Consider the following 25,157-nt stretch of genomic DNA (forward strand, 5'->3'; position numbering starts at 1 on the left):
CTTGTCAGTGAGAACCTGGGCAAGAAGAAGGGGAGAGAGAGAGAGAGAGAGAGAAAGCGATCAGTACTGTACTACGCACCGAGAGAGAGAGAAAAGGGTAAAAACAAGAGACAGAGAGAGGGGAAAGCACTTGTGCCTAACATATTGATAAATCATAGAGCAGCATTGGATTTTCTCTTGAATATGCAAGTCAGAACAAATGGAGCTTCTTTTCAGATGGGAACCACTTAGGTGTAAAGAGACCTGAGTGTGAGAGAACCATCTCTATGGAGTATGTCTAATTGGGTATCCAAGGAATGAGTGGAGATGGAGATGGAGATGAATATGGACATACATATCGTAGGGAGAGCAACCATAAATGATCATCGAGTAGTTCTTGGATTTCCATCAGGCCGTGCAAACAAAACATTATCATTACATTCATCCATGCAGACGAGTGACCGAAAGCAGAGCAAAGCAGAGCAAAGCAAAGCAAAGCAAAGCATATATCAAACAAACTACTTACTGAAGTGCTTATTCAACCTACCTCCGTCTGGTGAGGAGAATGATCAACGATTGGCATGTACGATGTTGTAATGTTGATATGAATTGTCTTGCAATTAATAGAAAAAACCAAACACTAAAAATCTTTATTTCAATCAAAATTTAATATATAAACAACAACTCAATATAATCTTTTCAAATCTTCAATAATACTTATTTATTAGCTTATAATTTCTATAGATTAATTCAAAAAGATTTAAAATATAAAATTAAATTAATACTAAGTTTTGAAAAGGAATCATTTTCAAATTTTCATTTATTTTGCAGGGTTGGTGTTCGGTTTTTTCTGTCGGTCGCGAGATTGCCTTGGTAACGTAAACTATATGTACGTCTGTCCGCCTGTCTGTGTTGCAGATAGTATCTGAGATACGAACCGGTAGAGAAAGTAACCGACAAGATCATCAGATGCAAGAAATTACATACCTAGGCACCTAGGTATTTTTTTTTTTAACAATGTACGATATACGGAGGACTAGGTATGATCCTAAAAACTACCAGGTTATCTTTACGTGACAGATCCAGACCGACCGAAATAGGAGATGGCGAGGCCTCGAATCCCTTCTCTTAGTAATATATAGATTAATAAAGCGACGATCTCTTTCAAATCCCCCGTGAGCGTGTGAGGTAGCTGAGCTGGGTAGATGTCGGGTTTTCCTTTGCAACATTGGGTAGGACAAACTAATTGAAAAGAAGAAACTATCTGTTGCCGCTTCATTGACTCGAAAAAGTCACATTCAATTCATCCTCTACGATGCTTCGTTCGTAGATGTTTTTTACCCGACCGATACTTTGCATCCATGTTGGCGATACCACAAAGAGCGTTTGATACATTGGTTGATTGAATACCACGCATTATTACTAGGTACCTAGGTATCACACTCCATCTCATTGGAAAGGAAATCTCAAGTACCGGCATTGCAGATATGAAAGACCATAATTATCACACTCCTTATCACAAATATTCATATGACAATAAGAAGCACACGAAATAGATGGAAGTACGAGAAGTTAATGTTTATGTTGTGAGCCCATCTTGAAAGTTGCAACACACACCATCCATACATACATCAAATCACTGCAGCATAATACGATACCCTCTTTTATTTCTATTGCCTTTACCTTCTTCCTCACATACCTACCTGTGCATCTTTTCAAAGTCCAAATACTTTCGACATGGCATATAAATTAAATAAAAAATCCAGTCTTTGCCACAACGACGACGCCACCATCATCTCATTCGATGAATAATTCCTTCATCCTCTGTTTGTTTCGACGGATGATTGTTTCTTCCCTGGACACGGTTACAAAGATCTGGATGGCGTATGTCGTAATAGTATTAATCCTTTCAGTCTAGGATCGAGATGGCGACATATTACAAGATTTTGAAATTCTGCTGCATTTTTCCAGGCTTTCAAGCTACCCCGGATTCCTCTCCCGCATTTTCCTTCCCGCACTCTGCTGATCTAGTTTTGGACCCTCGAACCTTGAGTTGGTCCAACGTTGGTAAGGAAAGAGAAAGTAAAGGCAGGAGATGAAAGTCTAAAGAAATATCCGGGAGGCGGTTGAAGAGTGGGATGTCCCGAAAGAACAAAGAAGAACGGCATTGCCCTATCAGAGTCTAGGTGTTATAAAAGTAGATTCTTGCATGCAGTAATAAAATCAAGCTAGTTGTTTCTGGATTGCTCCGTAGATTATACTGCAAATACCTACAGAAAGATACAGACACCAATTGAACTTCATCCATTCTAACATTCCTTTCCCCTCACCCCCTCAAACCCCTCCCCCCCCCCTGTCAACCAAAAGCGGCATCAATAACTCCTACTTCCCTGACAATTCAAATCGGCAAAAGTTCCCCTCCCAGTCTTCCACGAAAGCCCTTTGCAATCGCGGGGAAATGAGAACTTACCGTTCCATACTGGTGCAACACCGACAAAGCCGAAAGCAACTCTACCTACAGGCGCTTCCGCATATACATCTCCAATCACCAAGAAGGTAACCCCTCATTGTCCCTCCATCGATACCATTATATCTTGTCAACTGCGCATATCCTCTCCAGCCTTGTCATTCGAGTAGAAAACCATACGATATCTATCAAGTTTCTTTGCCAGCCAAGAAATCCTGCAGTTCTGAGTGGTGACATTGGAAAGCCAAAACGCCCATTTCAACAACGCGTACTTGATTCGTCACGGAAATTTTTGTCCACACCCTGCTGTGGATGGAAGAAAGACCCGCAATTTTGATCCAATCAAATCATCACAGTTGATGCAGGGTGAGGGGACATATGTACTTCGTAATTGGATTTGCATGAAGCAGTATCAGGGGGGGTGCGGGATATCCAAATTTCTATTCAATGAGGCCGAATTGATATCATAGGAGCATCAAACCTGGAAAAAGCTTATACGGCCGAATTTGTATTCAGACGTCCAAGTCAGTTCGTTTGTCAAATTTGAACATTTGTAGATGGCCATTGAAAAACGTTCGATCTTCAAAGATGAAATGAAACATAGAGGGGTGCTGTGAGGCGAGGCTTAGGCACGTATGTTCGATTTTGATGTGCAATCTATTTCGTCCATCGCGTGAATGGTAAAACATGCACAAATTTTATGTGGGTATTGCAGACGCTGTGAAACAAAATCCTCTCCAGTGAGAAACCTCAACAGATTCTTTGTACATCCGCGCTGCTGCCATGCGGGTAGATCCCAAAGTCATGCCTCCTTAACCAAGTACCGAGCTCAACCTGGAATAGAATCTAAGCTACTTGATGCAACTGCATCAGGACCTTTTTGTTGCTTCAACTTCTCCTCAAACTTTGCAAATTCTGCGAGAGCTATCTCTTCCTCCTCATCCAATACTTGTACAACTCCTTTCACTTCTTCAATCTGCACTTGTTGTTAGCCCATTGTTGCATAAATGATCATCTGAGCATTAGATCCAAGAATGGAGGTTTTGGTACTTACATAATGCATAAGCATTCCCTCAATACCATTCTTCAACGTAACAGTACTTGAGTCGCAAGTTCGGCATGCACCTCGGAGCTTCAACTTGACCATGCCGTCCTCGAACCCGCGATAGTCAATGTCCCCACCATCTTCCTGAATTGCGGGCCGGATGCGAGTTTCAAGCAATTCCTTAATCATTCCGACAACCTCCGGATCATCCTCATTGTATGCTAGACTGTCTTCTTCCTCTGGTTCGCCACTTGCTCCTGTCCTCTCCGTGAGGTTAACAATTTGTGCACCGGAAGTTACTGCTTCCGTAATGAGACTGAAAACTTCGGGTTTAATATGCGCCCAATTCGCATCCTCTACCTTGGTGACTGTAATGAAATTCGCGCCATAGAAAACGGACTTGACCCCGTCGATATTCATCAACGATGCGGCGAGCGGGGATGGATATGGTGGCGCAAGCGTGGATCTGGGGTTGAGGTATTCTATGAAGGGCGAATTGACGTCTTGTGGTATGATTGGATGATTAGGAAGGAACTTCAGTGCATCCGGATTTGGAGTGTCTTCTGTTTGGATAAAGATGCTGCGAACGCCGCCGATCGCAGCAGGCTTTAACATGGTTGATGGTTGATGGAGTGGTTGAAGAGTTGGTCTCGTCCTTGAACTCGAAGCTGTCATAGCTGGCAATCTTGCACTTTGGTGTACATATCGCTGCGAGCTTCTAGGACAGATGGTAAATGATGACTTCCCCGGTCGAGATTTGGATAGCAATGTCTTTGCATCCTGAATAATTCTTTTTGATGCCATCGTGTGTTCCACCTGAGATCTCGAGAATGAGATGAATATGATCAATATATTTTATTGTAGTATCCAAACTGAATATTCGAAAGAAATTAAGATAGGGTGACGATATTAGAGGTATGGTAATATGAAGTGAAGATTGAAATGTGTTTCTATATTATTCTACGTGAGGTTCTTTGTAAGCGTGGATATGACGCAGAATGGTATTACCTCCATTTTGATTGGCCGTTCTTATTCCGTGATCAACAAGGTTCTATCTCCACCAAAACTTTTTTTGTCGGCCGTGCAAGGCTACGAGCTTGCAATAGCGATGCATTCTCAAATTATTCTCATCCGAACTTACTTCCTCAGTTTTTCACATCCTATCGAAATTGCTAGCTTCCTTCTTTCACTTTCTGTCTGGAAAAGTATAAATCTCATCCGCATGTGAGTATTAACACATTTCAGATGAATTGACGAGAACAGTTCACAGTCAATATTTCTTTCCTCTCGTTCGTCCCTCTCGTCTTGTCCAAAGAGCTTCAAGTATACGCAGGCCTCTATCGTTCCTCAACATCATGGATACTATGGAAATCTCTTTCGAAGGTGGTCACTCATCTGAACCCATCGATCTCAAGAATCAATTCAGCGTTAGTGTAGCAGAAGCGCCAGTCGAAATTATCGATCTCACAAATCGTGTCGCTATGGAGAAGCCTTCCGTTGATCCAAAACTCTGCACCCTATGTAAGGAGAACAGTTACAAGTACAATTGCAGATATTGTGATGTGCGATAGTAAGTGCCTTCTTCTACGAGCGAATAAGAAGTTTGGCGCTGATTCTCAGAAAGCTGCTCTGTAAAATGTTCAAATATACACAAAGCCGACACCAACGACCACGAAGTAGAGAAAGAGAAACTTGCCTCTGCGCCTCCTCCAACCAAAGCCCCATCACCAATATCCAAAGCGAATCCCGCAGCGCGAGCAGGAACTCTAGCTGCAGCCAAAGCCAAAGGACCATTTGAGCCTCTGGACAACTCGAAGGAGCTTGAAGAGCTATTCAAAAAATACCCAAATCTACGTTCACAGCTCGAAACAGTTGATGCTGCCACTCTCCGCCCGACAGGATTTAATTCACATAAATGGAATCAAGATCAGGGGTGGGAAAATGGGAGGAAAGCTTTACAGAACGCAAGAGGCTATTATGGAAAAGATGGCGAGGGCATTCGGGAGTACTGTGGACTTGTTTTGCGGCTTCTAGGTGATAGAGCTGAGCAGGACGAAGAGGCGGCAGCAGAAATTTTACGAAAGGAGGCCTTGGCCGAAAGCACCAGGGTGGTTCGAGCATTACTGGAATCTGAGAAGAGAAGATGAAGAGATTATGAGATGCCAGCATCAATTTACGCACTACAGGGACCTCACCTTGGAAAGGCAATAATGGTATGATGAACACGCCAAAAATATCCGTTCAGGCGAAAACGGTGAGCTCTCTATTCATTGACTTCATATTTTATGAGTCTAATATCGGTAATAGAGTATGGTTGATAATATTATCAAAGACTTCCTGGATCTAATTTGGGCAGATGGGAGATAAGATGAAGTTGTCGTTCTGTCCAAATAGGATATCATGCATAAAAAGCTTAGGAAGAACGAGACAAAGTTAAGAGTTAGAAGTCAGCGCGCTCTGGAAAGAAATTAATAGATACCCTTGAATACAAATAAAATTAATTCATTAACTACCATTAACAGGAGAACTACGCTTGAATCTCCCAAAAAAGCTCACTCTACTCGTTGATCTCGCAAGCGACTTTGTCTTTGACCCCTCGCCCGACTCGAGCCCCTTCCCCTTTCTAAGTTTCAACGACAATAACGGCCCCACCATCCCCTTCATCGACCTTCTCGTCTCCTCACTCTCATCCCGTTGCGTCCAATCATGCCTGTCATGCTTCTCCCTCTTCACTTCCTTCACCTCCTTCTCCTCCTTTTCTTCCCACGACAAATAATCCCCCATACTCATGGGTCGCATGACGGCGCGACTTTTATGCACAACAGGTACATCCGAATTGAACGTTCTCCGCGGACATCGATACACATCCCTCTCAGCATCCAATTCCGCCGCGCGCTCCAGCGCCGCCGTCCACTGATACTGATTCCGATTTCTCAACTTCGTCCGGTCGACCATGGCATGATCGTAAATTTGCGTTTTCTGTAAAAGCGTGCCGGGTTTCTGATACACGTATCCGGAGCCGCAGCCGCCGAGTCCGTCGCCCCCTTCGTCAATGGTCATGTAGCCTAGACTTTTCAGCGCGGGCTGGGAGAGTTTGTGTACGTTGCGGAGTTTTTCGGCGGTGGCTGTGTGTTCGAAGGAGAGGACGGCGACTTGGGGGATGTGGTGGTAGGGGTCTGTGGAGGTGGAGGTGGAGGAGCGGGCTTTTTGTTGGGCGAGGTGGGCTCTGAGACGGCGGGAGAGGTCGTCGGGGTCGAGGGGAACGCCTTTTTTGGAGCGGGTCCGGGGTGCGGGGAGGGGGTGGTAGTGACATTGGGGGCGTGGGGGGTAAGTCATTGTTCTGTAAGGTTTCGATTTCTGGGATGTTGTTAGATTTTGTGTAATGTGTAGTTTGGGGTTGTACCCAAAAGATGGATATGACTTACCCAACACACTTCTTCATAAGTCGAAATAGGTTCTTCAGCAACTGATGTATCCATTTTGAATCCTGACTCTGTGCTCTATATAGACAATATCACTTCTTGTGCTTCTTCAAACTGAGACACTTCTCGATTCGAACGGTCGCAAGTGTCTGTGTCAGTGATACCTCTCACAAGACCACAACCGAAGGCTTCGAGCAGATCGGAACACAGCGCGTAGCCGGAAGAAGTATTCACGCTGGAAATTACGGGTGTACGAAAACTGTTGGCAAAGAGTCAGGCAGGTAGTAGCGTAAACTCTGTAGCGTGGTGAGACCCTGAAAGTGGCGCGAGTGGGGCAGCGCGAGTCCAGATTGAGGATGAGGTGTGTGGGGAGAAGGTTTTGCGAAGATGGGGGTCGGGGGAGATGTAAGATTGGATTGTTTGTGAAGCGGAAATGAAGGCTTGTGTAAACAAGATGAAGTTGTGGAGGCTCGAGACTTTGAGCTTGAAACCTGGTGGCTCAATTGAGGATGGTTTGGATGGCAGGTTGTGAAATCTGAGGCGTTGAAATGATGCCAGGAGAGTCAGGGACTTTGCCTGGCGGGGTATTTCTAGACGATGGATCTAACACAAGTGTAACGCTACAGAATGTATGGTAGAACGAAGAACATGTAGGAAATGAAGCGAGGCAAAGCAAAGCAAAATAAATCAGAAGAATGAGAATGAGGAGATCTATATATCTATACTTAGATAACACTACCCACTTACACGTACATGATATTGACAACATCCACCAAGAATTCCAAGTCATTTCTTTGAAATCATGCGAAATATCGATGTCTGTTTTAAGTTGAAATCAACAAAGCAAGGGACCGTCTACAGACTTGTGATGATAATTGAAGAACCATCTATTGTTGTTCACATGCTAGCTTCTCCTTCTACTCGGTCAGCAACAGGCATGGAGCTAGGAAGATGTATCGACTTTCGAGTAAGAAGGGTGATGGAAGGTTGTGGCAGCATTCGATGAAACTTCTGGATTGGTTAAGGCTTTTGTCTAACGGGTACTGTAAAGTTAATGCTTAATGGCGCTATGGTCTCATAGCGCGATAATCTAAATAGATAACAAGTAGTTTGAGCCCACTTGGGTCCAAGATTGAAAGAAAAAAAAACTTCCAAAGAGTAGTCTTAACTTTCGTAATGCAATATTCTCGTCTCTTCGACAACATCATACGTAAATTTGGTACACCATTGACGATCTAATACATCTAGTGCTCGCCATCGATATAGATAGTAGAGAAGAATACATGTTAACTCGATTTGAACGACCGTTAGCGATGGAATTATATACCAATTGGAAGATACAGTAGTATAATATTGCGGTGGTAGAAATACAGTTATCACGCGGGAAACCTTGTTCGAGATCTGCAGTTTTCGGTCGGACCAAATCTTACCCAGCGAGCCAGCCCAGCCCACTACCCAGCAATCCAATCTTCAGTCTGCTCAGTGCCTGCGTCCACTTGCATATGAAAAGCGGTCACGGTCAATTTGCTTCCTCTTACTCTTTAGTATCAACAAGAGTCACTTGATAGTACGTGAAAATGTTGCAAACTTTTGCTGCGTTTTCCGCCGTCAGCACAGGAGTTCACCCACGCCCACCTTTGAGCACTCGAACTTCATCCCTTTACGGATGGACACACACTAGCCATTCTGGCTTGAGAGAATGGTATCCGTGCCATGAGGTTATACTGAAGTCAAATGGGATCATGTGGTTCTGTGGCGAGTTGTGGCGGCAAAGCTATTGACACACACACGGCATACTACGTGATACTTAGGTTAGCTGATGTGAATTTTTTGTTCTGTGCGTGTTAAGGTTAAGGTTCATAAGTGACAAGATTGACATGTCAGGATGGAGATTTTCAGAGAAGGATTGTCATGTTATTGTGGTCAAGTCACTTGAGATTTAGAAGAGCAGCTGAGCTGAGATGCATTGAAAACGGATGATACTGCTGCATAAATGTGTTAGTGTCCACGGGTAAATCCAATGGCAGGATACTGTATTATCATCTCGAACGTTGAACTACCTATTAGATACACAGCAATGGGGGAAAAAAGTGACCTCAGCCCGTGGTCACGCCCCAAAATTCCTCCCGAGATGGATCGAGCGACTACTGCATGTTGTCGTGATAATGTGACATGGATTTGTAGTGTGCATTAGTACTGTATGTGAAAAGTGGCGATTAGGGGTATCCTTTCAGCCTTGTGATGTGACATACTATAATGGTGAAATGAAGGGGGAAAGAAGGTAAGGGGAAGGGAAGAATATTGAGAACCAAAACTTATCGTCACCTGCGCACGTAGAGTAGGGAGAATGTCTGTATGTATGGCAGAGCTGTGGAAAAGATGATTATAGATGGGCGAAAGAATAACTTAAGGTTGTCAATAGTGGATGGACGAATGTCTTCCTCCTACCTTTGTGTATAGGGAGTATCAATTCTTTGGTTTTGGTGTTTGTGATGGATGATGTTGTTGTCTCTCATTGGCGATGGTCTGTGAATACTAGGTGACTACCTAGTACCTAACTAGGGATTCTGATTCTCATCAACACTCTCAACTGGGAGGTCTTAATTCAATTTACTGCTCACTACTTCTAGCTCCCAGAAAGTAAAATGGTGGATTGTGTTGTGATTTTCTTGCTTGAATATAAATATGTATATTGGTTTCACGAGATCATCCCGGAGCCTCACGTGTATCTATATGGCCAATCTGTCGGAAGGGTTATTTATGATTGACGGAATTCAAATGATGAAGGATGGCCGGAAGGGGGAGGGAGAGGGGGCGGGGGGAGAGAAGGATGAAGGAAGAGAGGGAAAGAAAAGAAGGAAAGGAAAGGAAAGAAAAGAAGGAAAGGAAAGAAAAGAGAAGAAAAGGAAACGTAAGAGATGAATAGATGGACGGATAAAATAACATAAAAAACACCTCCTCTATCAAAACATATCACCATCGTTGGGTGACAGTCAAATCATCGAGTTTTTCCACGGAGTGCAGACAGACCAAGCCGAAAAATAGGTGGATAATTCATACAAATAAAACCGCCACGCATACGAACTTAGATGAAATCCAATCTTGATCATGACATGACAATTGATTCGCCGTCAATCAAGAAATGAGATGGATATTATCCAAATGAAAATCGATTGATTGATCCAGCCATCTCCAATCGAGCCCTAGAGTTCATCCCATGTATCATCTAGGTATCTTCTTGTTTTTCAATTTACCCCGATTATCTAAAGTTCTCGCGGATTCATTCGTACCTGTTACCTGGGTATCTATGGAAAAACACCCTCCCGCCCCAGATCTTACCGCATCGTATTAGCACACCTAGTTATTACTTCTCATTACACCATCATTACTCCGTACAGGATAGTACGAGCAAGAGAACGAGCAAGAGAACGAGCGAGCGAGAGACAGATTCTAGGCCTAGGTACTTTGAGTTTGGGTACTTTGCAATATTATCTGAGACTGGAGCAAAAGCCGTTCGAGTTTGATATTCTCCCTTCAAACTCAAGTCACTCAACACATCTTCATTGCTCTTGGAGAGACTTCACTCATAAAACACAAACTCGGAAATAGTCAAACATCCTAATATCCAAACGTCCGAACATTCAAACATTCAAACATCCAAACATCCAAACATCCAAACATCCAAACATCCAAACTCCAAAATGATCATGTTCCGGCAATTCACTCCCATGAAATCTAATTAGAAAATCCTTGATCCTCCCTTGATCCCCACAGCATGTAACAAACCGCAAAATCAACATTGCTGCCACTTACCGACAAACCTTGACAGGGAAAGGGTCTCAAACCCTCTCAATTTTGTGCGACGGATTTACCCAAGGAAGGGGATTAAGGGTTTGATTACTATTAAATTACTGCACAGTTTCTTGGTCCGGAAAGATACGATACGATTCGATTCGATACAGATACACGGGGAACGACGGGTACTTACTGCACCACACCCAGCAGCACACTAAGATACATTTCTAATACCCACCATGGATCAAGTTGGTGCAGGTGGTTTCCCAGCGCGCACTACTTCAAAAAGATCCAAATCCTCAACTCCTTTGCGAGCGGATTCACGACGGTTTCCACGTAGCTCTCGAACTTTATCGGTTTCCCCTCCATCTGTCGGCGCTTCTGAAACTTTTGGTCTGCGTTCACGTCCTGGATTGGGCTCGCGAACGTCCTCGGCACCATTTGTCCCTCTTAGCAGCGGTAGTCATAGTGGTAGTATAGATCCGCCGAGATTTTCGACTACGATAGAGGACGATACAGAAGAAGCATTGGACCTTCATGCGCGAAGTTATCGAGATTCTGTCGCATCCATCAAAGACGATCCTTTCTTCAGAAATTATCAATCACCACATTCGGTCTCTTTAGCAAGAGAATTGAGGTCTGTAACATACTCTGATCGATCGCACGATGACGACGTACTCGAAAATCCACCACCACAATCCAACAAAAGACCTTCCGTAGACAATCCAGCCAGTGCAATACCAGTATGTGATACTCAATCTACATTGACTCCCTCCTGCGAAACTCTTTGAACCAATTGACTAACTGGTGTTTTTTTTCTATTCAGCCTCAATCCAGGAGCGGAATGTCAGACATAAATATTGCAGTGATTGGGAGTAATGGCGTGGGAAAGAGCACTTTGATACAGCGAGCATTGGGTTTACGATCATTACCAACTTCCGTCACATCGAGTCTTCGCATGACAGTTGATGAGGTGGGCTACATAGTCAGTCTGTTTGAGCTGGATCTCGAATCGTTTGATATAGTATCTGATCGTCGCATACAATGGCCAAAACAAATAAACGGACACATTGTCCCACGAATGGATGGTGCACTATTACTATACGATGTTATGAATCGAGAGAGTATTGCAGAATTACCCCAGACTTTAAGTGAGTTCAGCCCCAGCAGTGAAGCGGCTTGGGAGAAAAACTGATTGTTTCAAGATGCATTGGTGAATTCGGGTCTTCCTACTATCCTCGTCTCATGTAAATGCGACAACCCTGAACACACTCGTCAACTTAATGTCGATAGCCTCGAAACAGCATGTATGTCATGTGTAGAATCTGTCAAAACTGCAGCAAATGTTCCTGAAAGTGCAAGACTTTGTCTTTCTTCTATGCTTCGAGCCGTTATGGCAAATCGAAGCAATAATCATAATAGTAAGTCCATGGTAATTTTATAGCAATCTATATGTGGTGTGACACCCTTAATTATACTTCGCTGTTTGAGTCATCTCGCATTGTTTGAACAATCCTAGTCAAATTGTTTACATTAAAAGTCCTCTGCAATCCAGTATTAGTGTACCGGGTCAAACGTTGATGTTCACCGTTCACCGTCCCTCTTCATGAGAATCCTTACTCATCAAATATTCAGAAGATATTCCTTCAATACAACCTCAAGGTACTCGCCGTCGAGCAACCTCTTCTGCCAATATTGAGAAGTTATCCGAACCCACCGTTCCTCGACCTTTGAGTCAGCAATCCAAGCATAGTCGTGCTAGCTCAGAATTTTCTATTGGCCGAGCTCTTCCTTCCCCGCCATTGGCTGGTCGATCTAACGGCCGAACAAATCTGTCACACCAAATCATGCTTCCTGACCCACATGATGCTCCCCCTCTTTCTGCTCATCCAGCTTTCCGAAGTGAAAATCACCTGGACAATTCCGGCGCTAGCCCCAGGTTACCCCTAGGACCAAAGGTACATTCAGCCCTCTCACCTAGCACAACTGGAATCATTGACACTAACATCTCATCCGACGTTGAGGAATTGGATTCAGACTCTCCATACCGATACTCCGATGACATACCACTTCTCCAGCGTAGTGATGATACTTTCTTCGACAAACCTGCTAAAGTGGCCGGCGTCACTTTTGATGATCTTGTCGATCGACTCCTTGGACAACACATGTCAAAAGCTGACGTCAACTTCTCGGAAATCTTTCTCTGTCTTTATAGAAAATTTGCAGCTCCTGGTGAACTCTTCGATGCAATTCTAAACAGGTTAACTCGTTTAGGAGAGGACAAAAATATCCATTATTTAACACGAACAACAACTCAGCTTCGGATAATTACCGTGGTAGCTAAATGGGTATCGGGATATCCGGGTGATTTCGCAAGTCTGTCAACAAGCCGCAAGCTAGATGGGTTCATAACCCAATTAGCTTCGGATCCAGTCTTTGCTGCCGCCGCGCAGGAAATGCGGACCCAATTGCAATCTCGTGTGGTAGAGGATGACGATACAGGCTGGGCTAGGACAGACGCCGATGTTGACAATGAACAAGCTAACGAATCAGCCCCCGTTTCTCCTACGACCACAAGGGCCGATTCCAAAGGAGGGTATGAAACGGATGTGACTACTTTAGCACCAGAAGACGACTTCAGTGACATGGAACTAAAAGGGTCTAGGGGGGAATCTCTATTCTCGGCTCGAACGTCTCAACCGGACTTTAGTTCACCTGCGTTTCTTGCGGCCGAAGACTACGAGAAAGAGGCTGCAAAATTGACACCCAAAGGCATCCTACCATTATCTAAAGACAGATATCACATGTTCATGGAAATATCAAATGCCGACCTTGCTGATGAAATGACCAGGATAGACTGGGTTATGTTTTCTTCCATACGTCTTCGGGATTTGGTTCGACATGTTAGCCTCTCACTCAATCAGAAGGAAAAATGTAAAAGTCTTGCCAATGTGAATCGCATGATAAATCATTTCAACCATATTGCAAAATGGGTTGCTAATATGATTCTGATGCGAGATAAAGCCAAACACAGAGCGCAGATATTAGAGAAATTCATGAACATAGCCCTGAGGCTGCGCCAGCTGAATAATTATAATGGTCTTGCAGCTGTTCTTGCGGGAATCAATGGAACCGCTATACATCGCCTTACTCAGACTCGGAACCTGGTTCCTGCAGATGTTCAAAAGCGCTTTGCTCGTCTAGTCCTGTTGATGGGTACACAAAAGAGTCATTTCGCATACCGGTTGGCTTGGGAGAACTCTCCACTGCCTCGTATTCCTTTTATTCCATTGACTCGGCGTGATCTTGTCTCGGCTGAGGAAGGAAGTCGAACTTTCGTTGGGGCAAATGGAGAGAGGATCAATTGGAAGAAATTTGAGGTTTTGTCCGAGGTTATCTTACCCATTATGAAGAGTCAAACTGAACCATATCCAAAGCTTATCTATAATGATAAGGTGAGGGAACTCATTCTGGATTGTCTCATTCCTACAGATGATGAGGTTCGTATTCTATTCTTTCAATCCACCTTCACAACGGCCTGTGGAAACATGAAAACTAACCCTCAACTAGGATATTTACCAACGAAGTCTCCAAGTAGAGTCGGCATCAGGAGCCGCAGAACCCGTGAAAAAGAAGTTTCCATGGTTCTCGAAGGATAAATAAAGAGTATATTATTGTTGAACATACATATGGGATAAGGATCACTGATTTGGGCACCTATTACATAGGTATTATTGTATTGCGATTTTGGTTCTAGTTCTGCTGGCTGAAAAAGCAAAGAAAGCATTGAGCGTTCGGCGTCCTGTATTTTGGGTTATTTGTTGTTGTTGTTGTTGTTGTTATTTTAAGGACATACCCCTTCCTTCTTAAGTGAAAGTCGAGCAGTGAATATGAAGTTTTGTTAGATTACGGGAGATGAGTGGAGTTTATATGGTTGTGAATGTATTGAAAGGTTGCTGACTTATGTGAAGACGTATGTTTCGATGGATATAGATGTGCATGTTATTCTTGTGGTGAAGACTGCGATGCTTGGGAGCTGCAGATGGGGTATCACGCAAGCGCGTGGATTGAGATTTTGAGCCTCATTTAATTATACGTCGGTTTTGGGGAAATGATGGGATTGAGAGCCTAATGGTACAGGAACATATAATATGTTATGTAGACATGTGGAATCCTGCCAATAATCTTTTGTGATCACAAGGTTGCGCTGAACACTAACTCGGACTAGCGACCACACAATCCCATTTGAACATCTTTCAAGAGCGAGGTGAAAAGGCATCAAATCCTTCAAGGTTCGTTTATTAGACTGCGGGTTTAAAGTTTCTCGTAATGTGTAATTGCAATACGAATGAATGTTGTGTTTCGCGGGACGGGCTCTCGCATTTTTTATTTTTATTTCCTTTTTCTTCATGTGACGTGTATGTCGCACGATTCGTTATGATAAGTGTATGAAGATTTGGCAAAAGGCTCGCCATTGTTGAGAACTTTCTTGCACGTCGATTCATATCCAGATTCCAGTTTATCGAAAGCACAGAGTCAAGAAAAGCATCATGAAGTTCCGTAATTTTTGTCCCGTAGATCCAAGCAAAAGATTCGGGCTCGATCTGATGTTCAAGCGCTTGAGTGCGCTTGAGTCTGTTGAGGATGAAGCTGTTGATGGGCCTTCTCATATGCTTCGATTCTTTATGCCTTCAGATATGGAATCGATGGACTGAAATGGCATTTTCCAAAAATGATAAGTATTTTGTATTAGCATCATCTTCCACAACAATCGAGCTTTGGAATTCTATTGCCTGGACTCTTCAGACAACGTTAGATACCGTTTCATACTTTCATCCATGTCCTGTTCACACGATAATCAACCGTTGGCTCTTCGTTCGCGAGATGTTGTGGTTGGATTTTGGGATCTGGCCGTATTAGTCCTGCAGGAGGATCTAGGATCTCCTTTCCAGAATTTACAAATCGTCGACTTCTCAACCATTAGAAATATAATAGTCTATAAGACTCGTGAGGGCACTACTCAGCTTCGAGATCATACTATATGAACTACTATGAAGCAAACCTTGAAATTTTCAAGAAGCGCTATATCACAGCTCTCGAAATGTTATGATGACTTTGTAGCAGGATCTACAGGAGTACATATTGAAACTCTGGAAACACGACACCAGGGTGGAGCTTTCAGGTATTCATGGACAGAATAGGCTTGATGAGCACGAGAGTGTCAACAAAATTCTTCCATGGACTCATCACAAGTCTTTTCCCGATGCAGGCGGGAAGGAGGTCCAGCGAGGTGTTAGCGCTAGCCGTCTCGCCAAATATCGGATTGGTTGCCATCAGCAATTGTCGTGAGCGGGTTAAACTTTTTGATACTAAGACCGAGGCTCAAATCGAGTTACACATAGGGGTAGAACGTCCCCGTATCTGTGACGATAGCAAGGACCTTACATTTTCACTGGACCGCACGATTCGATTCTGGAACCAGGTTTTTGGTATGGTGATATTCATCTTTGGGATACTGCCACTGCCCTAGAACGTTTCCCAAAGATTTTGGAGTCCTCGCTCAGCTCGAAGGATGCAATCGTAGCAACGTCTTCAGATGGCCAAATAGCCGCACGAATTTCAAACGATAATACTATAGATACCTATCTGGTGCCATGTGAGAGCCCACAATCCTAAGTGGGTTCATACACAGAGTCTAACACATGGATCATTCTGAAAAGCTCTGCGCAATGACATTATCATCAGATGGTAGCATACTAGTGAATGCCTCCATTGATCAATGTATCATGATCTGGTGCTCCACGATGAAAAACTTGTTGTTGGTTTCTACAACAAACTCTATCAGATGGCGTCAAAGATTCCATCGCGAGGGTAGAAATTTCATGGAATGGTAAGACGATAATGGCAGTGTGTGGGACAATACAGATTTGGAATCGCACAGAAGAGCGACCGCCTGTGTTGGTTTCTACAGAAAGTTAGCAATTGAGGGAGATTTGGAATCAATGGGCCTAGTAGTACTGTCGCCAAATAATAGTTCTGTTGCTGCTCGTTTCGAGAATGAAGATATTGCTATATAGAATATAGTCTTCATAAAAACCTAATAAACATACAAATAAAAAGAAACGTCACTATTCTTTAGATTTTTTATATTATTAATATATTCGCCTAATAATGTTTTCTTAGTGATAAGTTGCAAAGGGGGAATGATAACGGTATGGAAACCTACTTTTTGGACCAATCATTCTAGCAGTACTGTCGCCCAATGATAGTTCTGTTGCCGCTAATTCGAAAAAATGGAGATATCGCCATATGGGATAGAGCCTTCACAGAAACCCAACAGATACACAAACAAAAAGAAACATCACCATACTTCAGATCTTTCACGTCACTGGCATATTCGCCTAACGCTAATTTTCTGATAACGAGTCGCAAAGACGGAATGGTGACGGTGTGGGAACCTACTCCTGAAACACGATATTCAATGCCGTTATACTACAGCTTGTATCCTGAGAAAATCTATCGAAACCAACATCTTAACTTCACCCAGCAATAAATTATTTATTCTGGGCTTCAGTGACGGCACTATTAGGATACTCAGCATCGATACTCAGCAGTTTGTTTGCACACCGGCATCGGTCGAGTATTATGGAAACATTGAAGCACTATCTGTTTTCCCAATTCTGAGCAATTAGCGGTGATTTACTCATTCGAAACAACATCACAATCTCGTGTGTCTGTCTCCGATATATCCAAACACCATCTCAACCATGCGGAGCCCAAAACCGAGTCTACTGCGTGACAGATGCGTTCTCATCTGATAGTCGTGTACTAGTATCACGCAACAAAATTCCATGGTTGGAACTACTACCATCAGGGTTGGAGCCTTTGAGAGAAAACACTCTACGTGGACTTTGCAGCGACCGTTGACATAGATACAGAGTGCAACAAGCGAGGTCTTTCTCAAGACCATAAATATTTTCAACAAAGAAAGCATCTCTTTGGATTGATCCTCTCTTCATGGTGGTTCATCTCATCTCATCTCATCGCCAACGCAAACTATCTTCAGTAATATCCAGGTCGCTCGGGATCGTATAGAATAAAATCACCGAACAACCGAAAGGTGATGCAGTTTTCTGTCCACTCATAGACCGACTTCCTGTGACGTCTATGATAATAATATCGTTATGGTTAATGAGTCTGGTAGAGCTACCTTTATGGAATTTACATAACGCTGGGTTGCTCTTGAAAATGTGTTTTGGATGGGAAGCTCTCTAATACGAGCGAGTTTTAATACAAACAATCTTTCTTAGCTATTAGTTAGTATCTATTAACTATCAGACTATCAGCTATTTGCTCTCTTTCCATCAATTACCTACCTACCTACACAAAGTAGAGTAAAGTAATCAAATTCAAATATATAATCTTAATCTTTTGCTTTGCAATCCCCCCCCCACCCCCCCCCCCCCCTAGAAATTAGACACTGGACACAACATTCCTTATGATATCCATTATTCTCCTCCCTTTCATTCTCCCCCCTTCTCCCCCTTCCCTTCCCTTCCCTTCCCTCTCTTACTTTTCTCTACTCTCTACTCACTACTCCCTATTCTATCCGACTTGTTTAAAACACACCCACACCCTCAAACTTTCCCTCTTCTTCTCACCCCAAGAAGAAGAAAAAAATGATTCGAAAAATTACATATATGTATATATATATATATTTCTACTGTTCTTTTATGAATAATGCACAAGTATTTCTTTTACGAAGCTCGATTCTCTGTTCTTTTATTAAGAGTGCTTTTTAGATTTAGATATCTCTCGCTATTCTTGTTAATCTACTTCGTTGTAGAATTCAGAGGCAGGAGAGGGGTATGGAATAGATGAGTCAAATAACACAACATAACGAACGCAGAGTTTATATTCTAAAACTTGAAGATATCTGAAATGTGAATAATATCATTGCGTTATACCCTCAAGTAATTCTTTCTCTCCCATTGATCTACCATCTAAATCCATTCCCCCCACCCCTCCTTACAATGTAAGAACATACGCTCCGTGCTTCTACTCCCCCTTCATCGAAAATAAACCACCATCTCCCCCGCCAGCCTGACTCCCACCGCACTAACCAACTCTGCAATAATCCCCTTGAGACTATCCACATCCCCTACACTATCGCTCTCCCAACTCACCAGCTCATGCGTCTCGTGCATACTTTGGCCGATGCGGATTTTAACATGATCGAGTGGGGATTTTGTTAGAATGTCGGATTTAGAAAGGAGACCTGGCATGGATGTTTCAAAGATGGGTTTACTATCTGCATTGTAGAGAGCCGATGAATCTTCATCCGACGTGTTGTTTGAACCGAGTTTGTGTTGAAGATTCTGAGGATTCAGAAGCTGTTTGAGTCTCGCTGACATATTTCCTCTCGTCAAATCTTCTCCTCAAGTGTTCATCAAAGAGTATCCAATTGTACGTTTCCGGATCCAGAATATACTGAGGTCTGTAATCCCCTTTATATCTCATTTTCACACAAGCGTGAATATAAAAACCTGCATACCAATATTGATAACCCTCTTCTTTTGCTAGTGCTATTTCTCGCACTGCGCCTAGTTTTCCAAAGCCGTGAGAATGTACCGATTCGTGATACATGAAGTAGACTGCGCTGACGCATTTAGGGAGGAGATCCAGAAACGCCTTATAGCGATCAATTTTCCATCGAGACGGTAACATTGGTGGTAGGAACCTAAATGTTTGATTTTGCCGTCGATGGTTGTGTGGTACTTTCGTGGTAAAGGGGAAGAGCAGAGGAAATTTTTGAAACCTCCTTTACTTATTCTATCAGGGGGTTCATGATGAATAATCCTTTGATAATTTTCAAAAAGAGTATATTTTTCTTCTGTAAACTCATCTGTTTCCAACGTAACAGTAAAAGCATGTGCTGGTTCCGGTGGTGTCTTAACTCTTTCCTTTTCCCCTTCATGAATTCTTTCCTCGAGATCAAAGTCCGTATTGCGTTTCTTAGCTTGCTCGCGTGATTTTGGAAATAATCTTGCTGCTTCTTTTGTATATGCATCTCCGAGGACATATTTATTGAAACGATTTACGACTTGCCGTTGATCTTTTGTCGCGCGAAATTGGTGGGAATCTAGGCGGATGGTATATTGTGGACAGCCTGATTTTCGAAGCTCGGGTTTATAGAGAAGGGTACCTGAGCGTCTCCATCCTCGATCGAGAAGTCCTTGATAAAATTCTGGTTGGAGTGATTGGGTCCTGGCGTAGTACGAATAACCTAAAGGTAAAAACAGATAAATGAGTGACCTCTGCACGCCGTGAAAGCTTGAAGGGAGCTTTTGAGCAACTAATTCAGATATTGAACAATATTGAGTATATGAAAGGAAGTAATTTCCCCATTAAAAGAAGCACGTGTGATAGAGACATATGGCATGATGTTGCCAAGAATACAGATTTGTAGGTAGGTAATGAGGAATATGTAACTAACTGCCTGAATCATTGTGACAATATCCACAACTATTGTTCCTGTAGCCTAGAAATCGCATGAATCAAGTCAGCAAATTGATAACAATTTTGTCATTTTTGTCATATTGATTTCTTCTGAAAGATACTGAAATCTGCAGTGTCATCGGCGTTTCGTGCTACAATACAAATCCGGGTGATGGTAATTTTAGAATTTCAACGTGAGGACCGGGGAAGAGGGATTGTATGGTTCCTTTGCCATGATCGTGATGATTGTGGAATGGTAACACTTGTATGATGATGAGTTTTGAATTTCTGGTTCAGCCGTTGTTTTCTGGGAACTGGATGAACTGAATGAACAGGATGAAGTGGGGTTGTTGTTAAACCACATGAGAGGAGATGGTGATTGTGACCCATAACTACCAAGGTATCTCATCAAATTCCCCGTGATATTTTTGGGATGTATACAATGTAGTACTACTACGCAGCATCCAAGTAGATATGATTCATTCGTATATTTGTACAATATACAGCATGCAGTGTGACAATACCAAAGAAGAAGATGGCATTGAAAGGAAATCTGGGCAGAAGGAAAGGAGACGATGAGAATGCAAAATGAATTAACATCGAGCCATTTACCCACGAGGTCAATTTATTGGCCAATGATGAATACCAGAAACCAAAATGGGATTTCTTTCTGCTTTTCTGGTTCTCCAATAACGAACGTTGGAACTTACCAAGGGGCGAAAGAAGCGAGACTGGGGTTTGCATGACGTGGAAACAGCCCAAGGTGACAAGGCCGATATTGGCTGTGAGATGGAGATGATGATGACAATGATGTTGCTGCTGTTGTTTTTGTTGTATGGGTACGGACGGGTAGATAATTCGCCGGATTGAAGTGGGAGTGAGTGCAGATGAGAGTGGGAGTGATGGTGGGAGACAGAGTGAGAGTAGGTAGTGGAATCAGGAGTAGAGTAAAGAGTGGGAATTAATAGTTGGGTTCGTGTTGTCAAGCCGCGTTCAAGAAAAGATCATGAGAGCTTGAGACTAGAATGGAGTTTGATTTGGTAAGTTAATCATTCCAATAACTTCCGATCCATATCAATGAAATTATATGCAATAATCGAATAATCCAAGCATCAAAAGATAGATTTTTGGAATTGGCGGGGGAATGACATACATTGTTTGATACTCAATACTCGGATATTGTATGTAGGAAGGAGTCTGTGGTTCTGTACTCTGTTGTGTAACCTTTATTACTCTCCGTCGAACCAATTATGAGGATTGGTGAATTTGATATGCTGCTGACTTTGTTTTGGGCGGAAAAACAGGTCCGATGCCGATGCCGATGCTGGTGCCGGTATGTATGTGTGCATGTAGGTGGGTAGGTATGGTTGCGGCTTTTGCGGCTCGATCTATCTAGGTGTTGCTTATTCCATGGGTTTGCAGGTAAGTCCATGCTAGTAAAGTAAGTAAGTGATCGGTTGGTAGAATGATTGTAGATGAAGATGAGTGAGTACGTTGTATCAACTTGTATGATACTCAGTACTTTACGGTCCGTACTCGAAAGCATCGTATGAACAAACAGGACAGGACAGGGTAGCATTTACCCACCTAGGTACCGGTAAAGGTGTGTATTTCCTAGCGACAATCCCTTTTACCCCTAATTCTTGCTGCAGTGATTCTTTTGATGGGTATCAATAGTTTGTAAGATCTTACTCTCTAGTCGCCAGCTGGAGAGAAGATCAGGAGACGAGACATACGATCGTTATCGATCATCATACCGACAAGGAAAAGTGACTCGACAGTGCCTACCTCCCCATTTAAGATATTCACCTGCGCGGTGGATGTGATGATACATGTATTAACATTACAACGGCTCGGTAAACCCCCACTCATCAGTCTTGGTGGTTTGAGATTCCTGAGTGATACGATATATAGTAAAGAGATGTGTTACGGGTTAGATATATTACTGGTTAGATATATACTGGTGAGATATATACTGGTTAGATATATACTGGTTAGATATATACTGGTTAGATATATTACCGCTTATCGAGATTGAAGCTTTTTGATGCAAATAAGACAGGACAGGATAGAATTCAACGTAGTAACAAGTACTAGGTAGGTCGTACTGAGTGGTTATGATCTCAAGGTTTATATTGAAACGCCACTCATCATTTACAGCTTCTAGATCGTGCTACCTACCTACCTCCCCATTCACACCTGGCTAGAATTCACCGTTACCAAGCTCGATTAAATTCCCTTGCCAAGTTTACGGAGCAGTTGATGCATAGAATTTCCATGCTTAGATAAAACCAGGAGGGTGTTGCAACAGATGTTAAAGACATCTAAAAGTTCTTTGAGCATTTTCCACAAATTCATATATACCAGTATTTTAGCTATATATACGAGTACCTATATATGCTCATACATATAGACATATAAATAAAAACCTACAAACATAACTCCGATACCGATATTAGGAAAAAAGGCACGAGACACGGAACCATCTAGGTATAGGTAGGTACCTAGGTATTGTAATATCATATCAAAAAGATATATCCCAAGCAAGCTAAAGGCTAGCCCTTCTCTTCTCCCTCCCCCCCTCTCTCTCTTTGACGGTTTGACGGTTTGACGGTTTGACCTCTCCTTCTCCGTTTACTCCTAACCATTTCTTTCATATAAAGTTGGAAATCTTTTAAAATTAATTAGGTTAGTGAGAAAAACGAGTGGATGTTTGATCGTTGTAGCAAGCCTTGCCGTAACTCGTCCTGTACTTATATTACTTTACTTTACGGGACTGTGATTTGAGTAGTAGAGTAGTAACCCCTTCACATCACCTCACCTCACTTCACTTCACCACCTCACCTGCACTTTCACAATCAGTCAGTCAGTACTTTCCAATTGGAATCCAGTCAGTCATTATTGAAAAATCTTCAAAGAAGACTGACTCTATTCTACACACACACACACACACATCCCGTACACATTCATACACACGCATACACACTCATAAACTTATCACCCCTTTCTCTTTCTCCTTCTCCCTCTCCGTCTCCTTCTTCTTCTTCGTCCTCCTCCTCCTCTTCTTCTTCTTCTTCAAAATCCGAATTGTCTGATACATTTCCAACACATAATGACAATCAATTAAATTTCAATTCATTACACATTGTCCTTCAATTCTCACGAGATCCAAACAAATATCCGATTTGATATTGCAATCTCCCTCCCAGCCTACTACCAGATAACATGCACGATTGCGCTTCTTGATCCTTTTTTAAGAAAAAAAAAAGTTACAGTAGCCTACTCAATTCCCTCCCGCAGCCGAACTTTACCTCAACGAACTTTTAATTATTTGATTTACAACAACGAATTGTGCTTCCTGCACTGTGCATCAGCACCCTACAGGTGAAGCATCACCTTCATCATGGCAACAGGCCTTCCTATGGAATCTCGTACGGGGAGAAATAACCAACGTACGTTTTGCAATTCCTCTATGCCATTTGGCGCATTCGTACCTTTTACCTCTTACCTTTGACATTCTCCCACTTCCAAATCCGGAATGTTCATAGGCTTACATCCTCCTTTTGGAATACAGGTTATGGCCCAGAAGGAGAAAGACTCGTTGCGGGAGTGGTCCCTTTGAACGAAGCAAAAACTCACGTCCTCCTTATACAATCTACACGTCGGAACGCATGGGTTTTACCTAAAGGTGGATGGGAGACTGATGAAGAATGCATGCAAGCAGCACAACGTGAAGCATGGGAGGAGGCAGGAATAGTTTGTACCGTCGATTATGATTTGGGTCAAATCACCGAAACCAGAACTGCCAAACAAATCTCGAAGAATGCACCCAAAGCACTTTACCAATTCTTCCAAGTCACCGTTACAAGCGAAGAGACAGAATGGCCAGAGAGGCACAAGAGGAATCGAAAGTGGGCGACATACTCAGAGGCAAAACAGGATCTTCAAGAGCGTCCAGAATTATTACAGGCTCTTGAACGTTGTACCATTCAACGGTAGCCTTAGGGGCCCGGTGTTTACTCTCCAACAATTCGCTGTAGTAGGACGGTCGAAGAGACAACAATACACAGTACACAGTACACGACGATATTCCTTTCCATCCGATCGAGTCGGGATTGAGCAATCATAAGTTTTTGAGATCGGTCGTACTGTATACACACCAGTTGCAGTGTTAATTCAACGAGTTATGGATACCGGGTTCCATTGAAAAAATAAGTAAAAAAAGATATTTTGAGGATTTTATTTTTGGGTTGGTTGGTTGGTTTTCTTCAAGAAAATTGCTGCTTTACTCTTCTTTTTTTCGTCTGCACTAGATGGCAAAATAAAGTCGGATCTAATGCAGTGTGTTCTCATCACTCACATGTTGTTCTATGGTCATTTTCTTTTTCTATTGAACATCATATATTTACCTACTTTGAGGTTTTTCGACACCTTCATTGTTACATATCTCCCAAAAAGCGCCATGACATGTCACATTTTGAGATCTTCGTTGAAGTACTTGAGTACTAACTTGTACTGTTCTTGCTATATCTAATGGAGTGGACAGACAGTGTTTATACTAACAGTCCATGGAAATTTCTATTGACATTGGGGGAAAAAACAAAGGGAAAGGAGGAAGGATTGATTCGACATCGAATAATATATATAGAGAAATAAAGAGCAATATCATTACCAACCTTGACTTCACACTTGAGGAGTAATAGCATCTTGAATACGGAATCTCAAGGATACAGGTACTTACTTCATTGTCATCAAAAATTAAGGAGAGATGATCAGGATAAAGATCCAAGGCGGAATACAGAGATACACGATGGTCAGGATTTTCCGGTATCTTCAAGAGCAATGAATGTCCTTCATAGCATTTCTTCTTTATTCTTTACCCTCTCCAAAATAACTTTGATGGGGAAAGAGCATACACAGGTAGGTACCATATTTCATTCAAATAGGTTCG

General features: G+C 42.6%; 6 protein-coding genes across 6 annotated transcripts; 3 read left to right on the forward strand and 3 right to left on the reverse strand.

Moving 5' to 3' along the window:
- Window positions 1-3,275: 3,275 nt before the first annotated feature.
- EAF02_005192 (uncharacterized protein) lies at window positions 3,276-4,295 on the reverse strand (the record flags this gene model as incomplete). The annotated part of the gene is made up of 2 exons (XM_038901240.1): window positions 3,276-3,422; window positions 3,501-4,295. The coding sequence occupies 2 exons, from the start codon at window positions 4,293-4,295 to the stop codon at window positions 3,276-3,278; spliced, it is 942 nt and encodes a 313-aa protein (XP_038758580.1).
- Window positions 4,296-4,846: 551 nt separating this feature from the next.
- On the forward strand, window positions 4,847-5,638 carry EAF02_005193 (uncharacterized protein; the record flags this gene model as incomplete). Its single annotated transcript, XM_038901241.1, has 2 exons — window positions 4,847-5,061; window positions 5,116-5,638. The coding sequence occupies 2 exons, from the start codon at window positions 4,847-4,849 to the stop codon at window positions 5,636-5,638; spliced, it is 738 nt and encodes a 245-aa protein (XP_038758581.1).
- A 358-nt stretch (window positions 5,639-5,996) lies between these two features.
- On the reverse strand, window positions 5,997-7,124 carry EAF02_005194 (uncharacterized protein; the record flags this gene model as incomplete). Its single annotated transcript, XM_038901242.1, has 2 exons — window positions 6,917-7,124; window positions 5,997-6,848 (listed from the first exon to the last, which is right to left on the reverse strand). The coding sequence occupies exons 1-2, from the start codon at window positions 6,968-6,970 to the stop codon at window positions 5,997-5,999; spliced, it is 906 nt and encodes a 301-aa protein (XP_038758582.1). The 5' UTR covers window positions 6,971-7,124.
- Window positions 7,125-10,947: 3,823 nt separating this feature from the next.
- On the forward strand, window positions 10,948-14,371 carry EAF02_005195 (uncharacterized protein; the record flags this gene model as incomplete). The annotated part of the gene is made up of 6 exons (XM_038901243.1): window positions 10,948-11,451; window positions 11,535-11,859; window positions 11,914-12,129; window positions 12,344-12,666; window positions 12,733-14,208; window positions 14,279-14,371. The coding sequence occupies 6 exons, from the start codon at window positions 10,948-10,950 to the stop codon at window positions 14,369-14,371; spliced, it is 2,937 nt and encodes a 978-aa protein (XP_038758583.1).
- Window positions 14,372-19,311: 4,940 nt separating this feature from the next.
- On the reverse strand, window positions 19,312-20,950 carry EAF02_005196 (uncharacterized protein; the record flags this gene model as incomplete). The annotated part of the gene is made up of 3 exons (XM_038901244.1): window positions 19,312-19,994; window positions 20,205-20,249; window positions 20,917-20,950. 3 exons carry the CDS (start codon window positions 20,948-20,950, stop codon window positions 19,312-19,314), a joined length of 762 nt encoding a protein of 253 aa, XP_038758584.1.
- A 1,879-nt stretch (window positions 20,951-22,829) lies between these two features.
- On the forward strand, window positions 22,830-24,884 carry EAF02_005197 (uncharacterized protein). The gene is made up of 2 exons (XM_038901245.1): window positions 22,830-23,658; window positions 23,781-24,884. Exons 1-2 carry the CDS (start codon window positions 23,610-23,612, stop codon window positions 24,203-24,205), a joined length of 474 nt encoding a protein of 157 aa, XP_038758585.1. The 5' UTR covers window positions 22,830-23,609; the 3' UTR covers window positions 24,206-24,884.
- The last annotated feature ends 273 nt before the right edge of the window (window positions 24,885-25,157 follow it).

This window comes from Botrytis sinoallii (assembly GCF_014898435.1).
Source record: "Botrytis sinoallii strain Bc 23 chromosome Unknown BSIN_008, whole genome shotgun sequence".
Taxonomy (NCBI): Eukaryota; Fungi; Ascomycota; class Leotiomycetes; order Helotiales; family Sclerotiniaceae; genus Botrytis; species Botrytis sinoallii.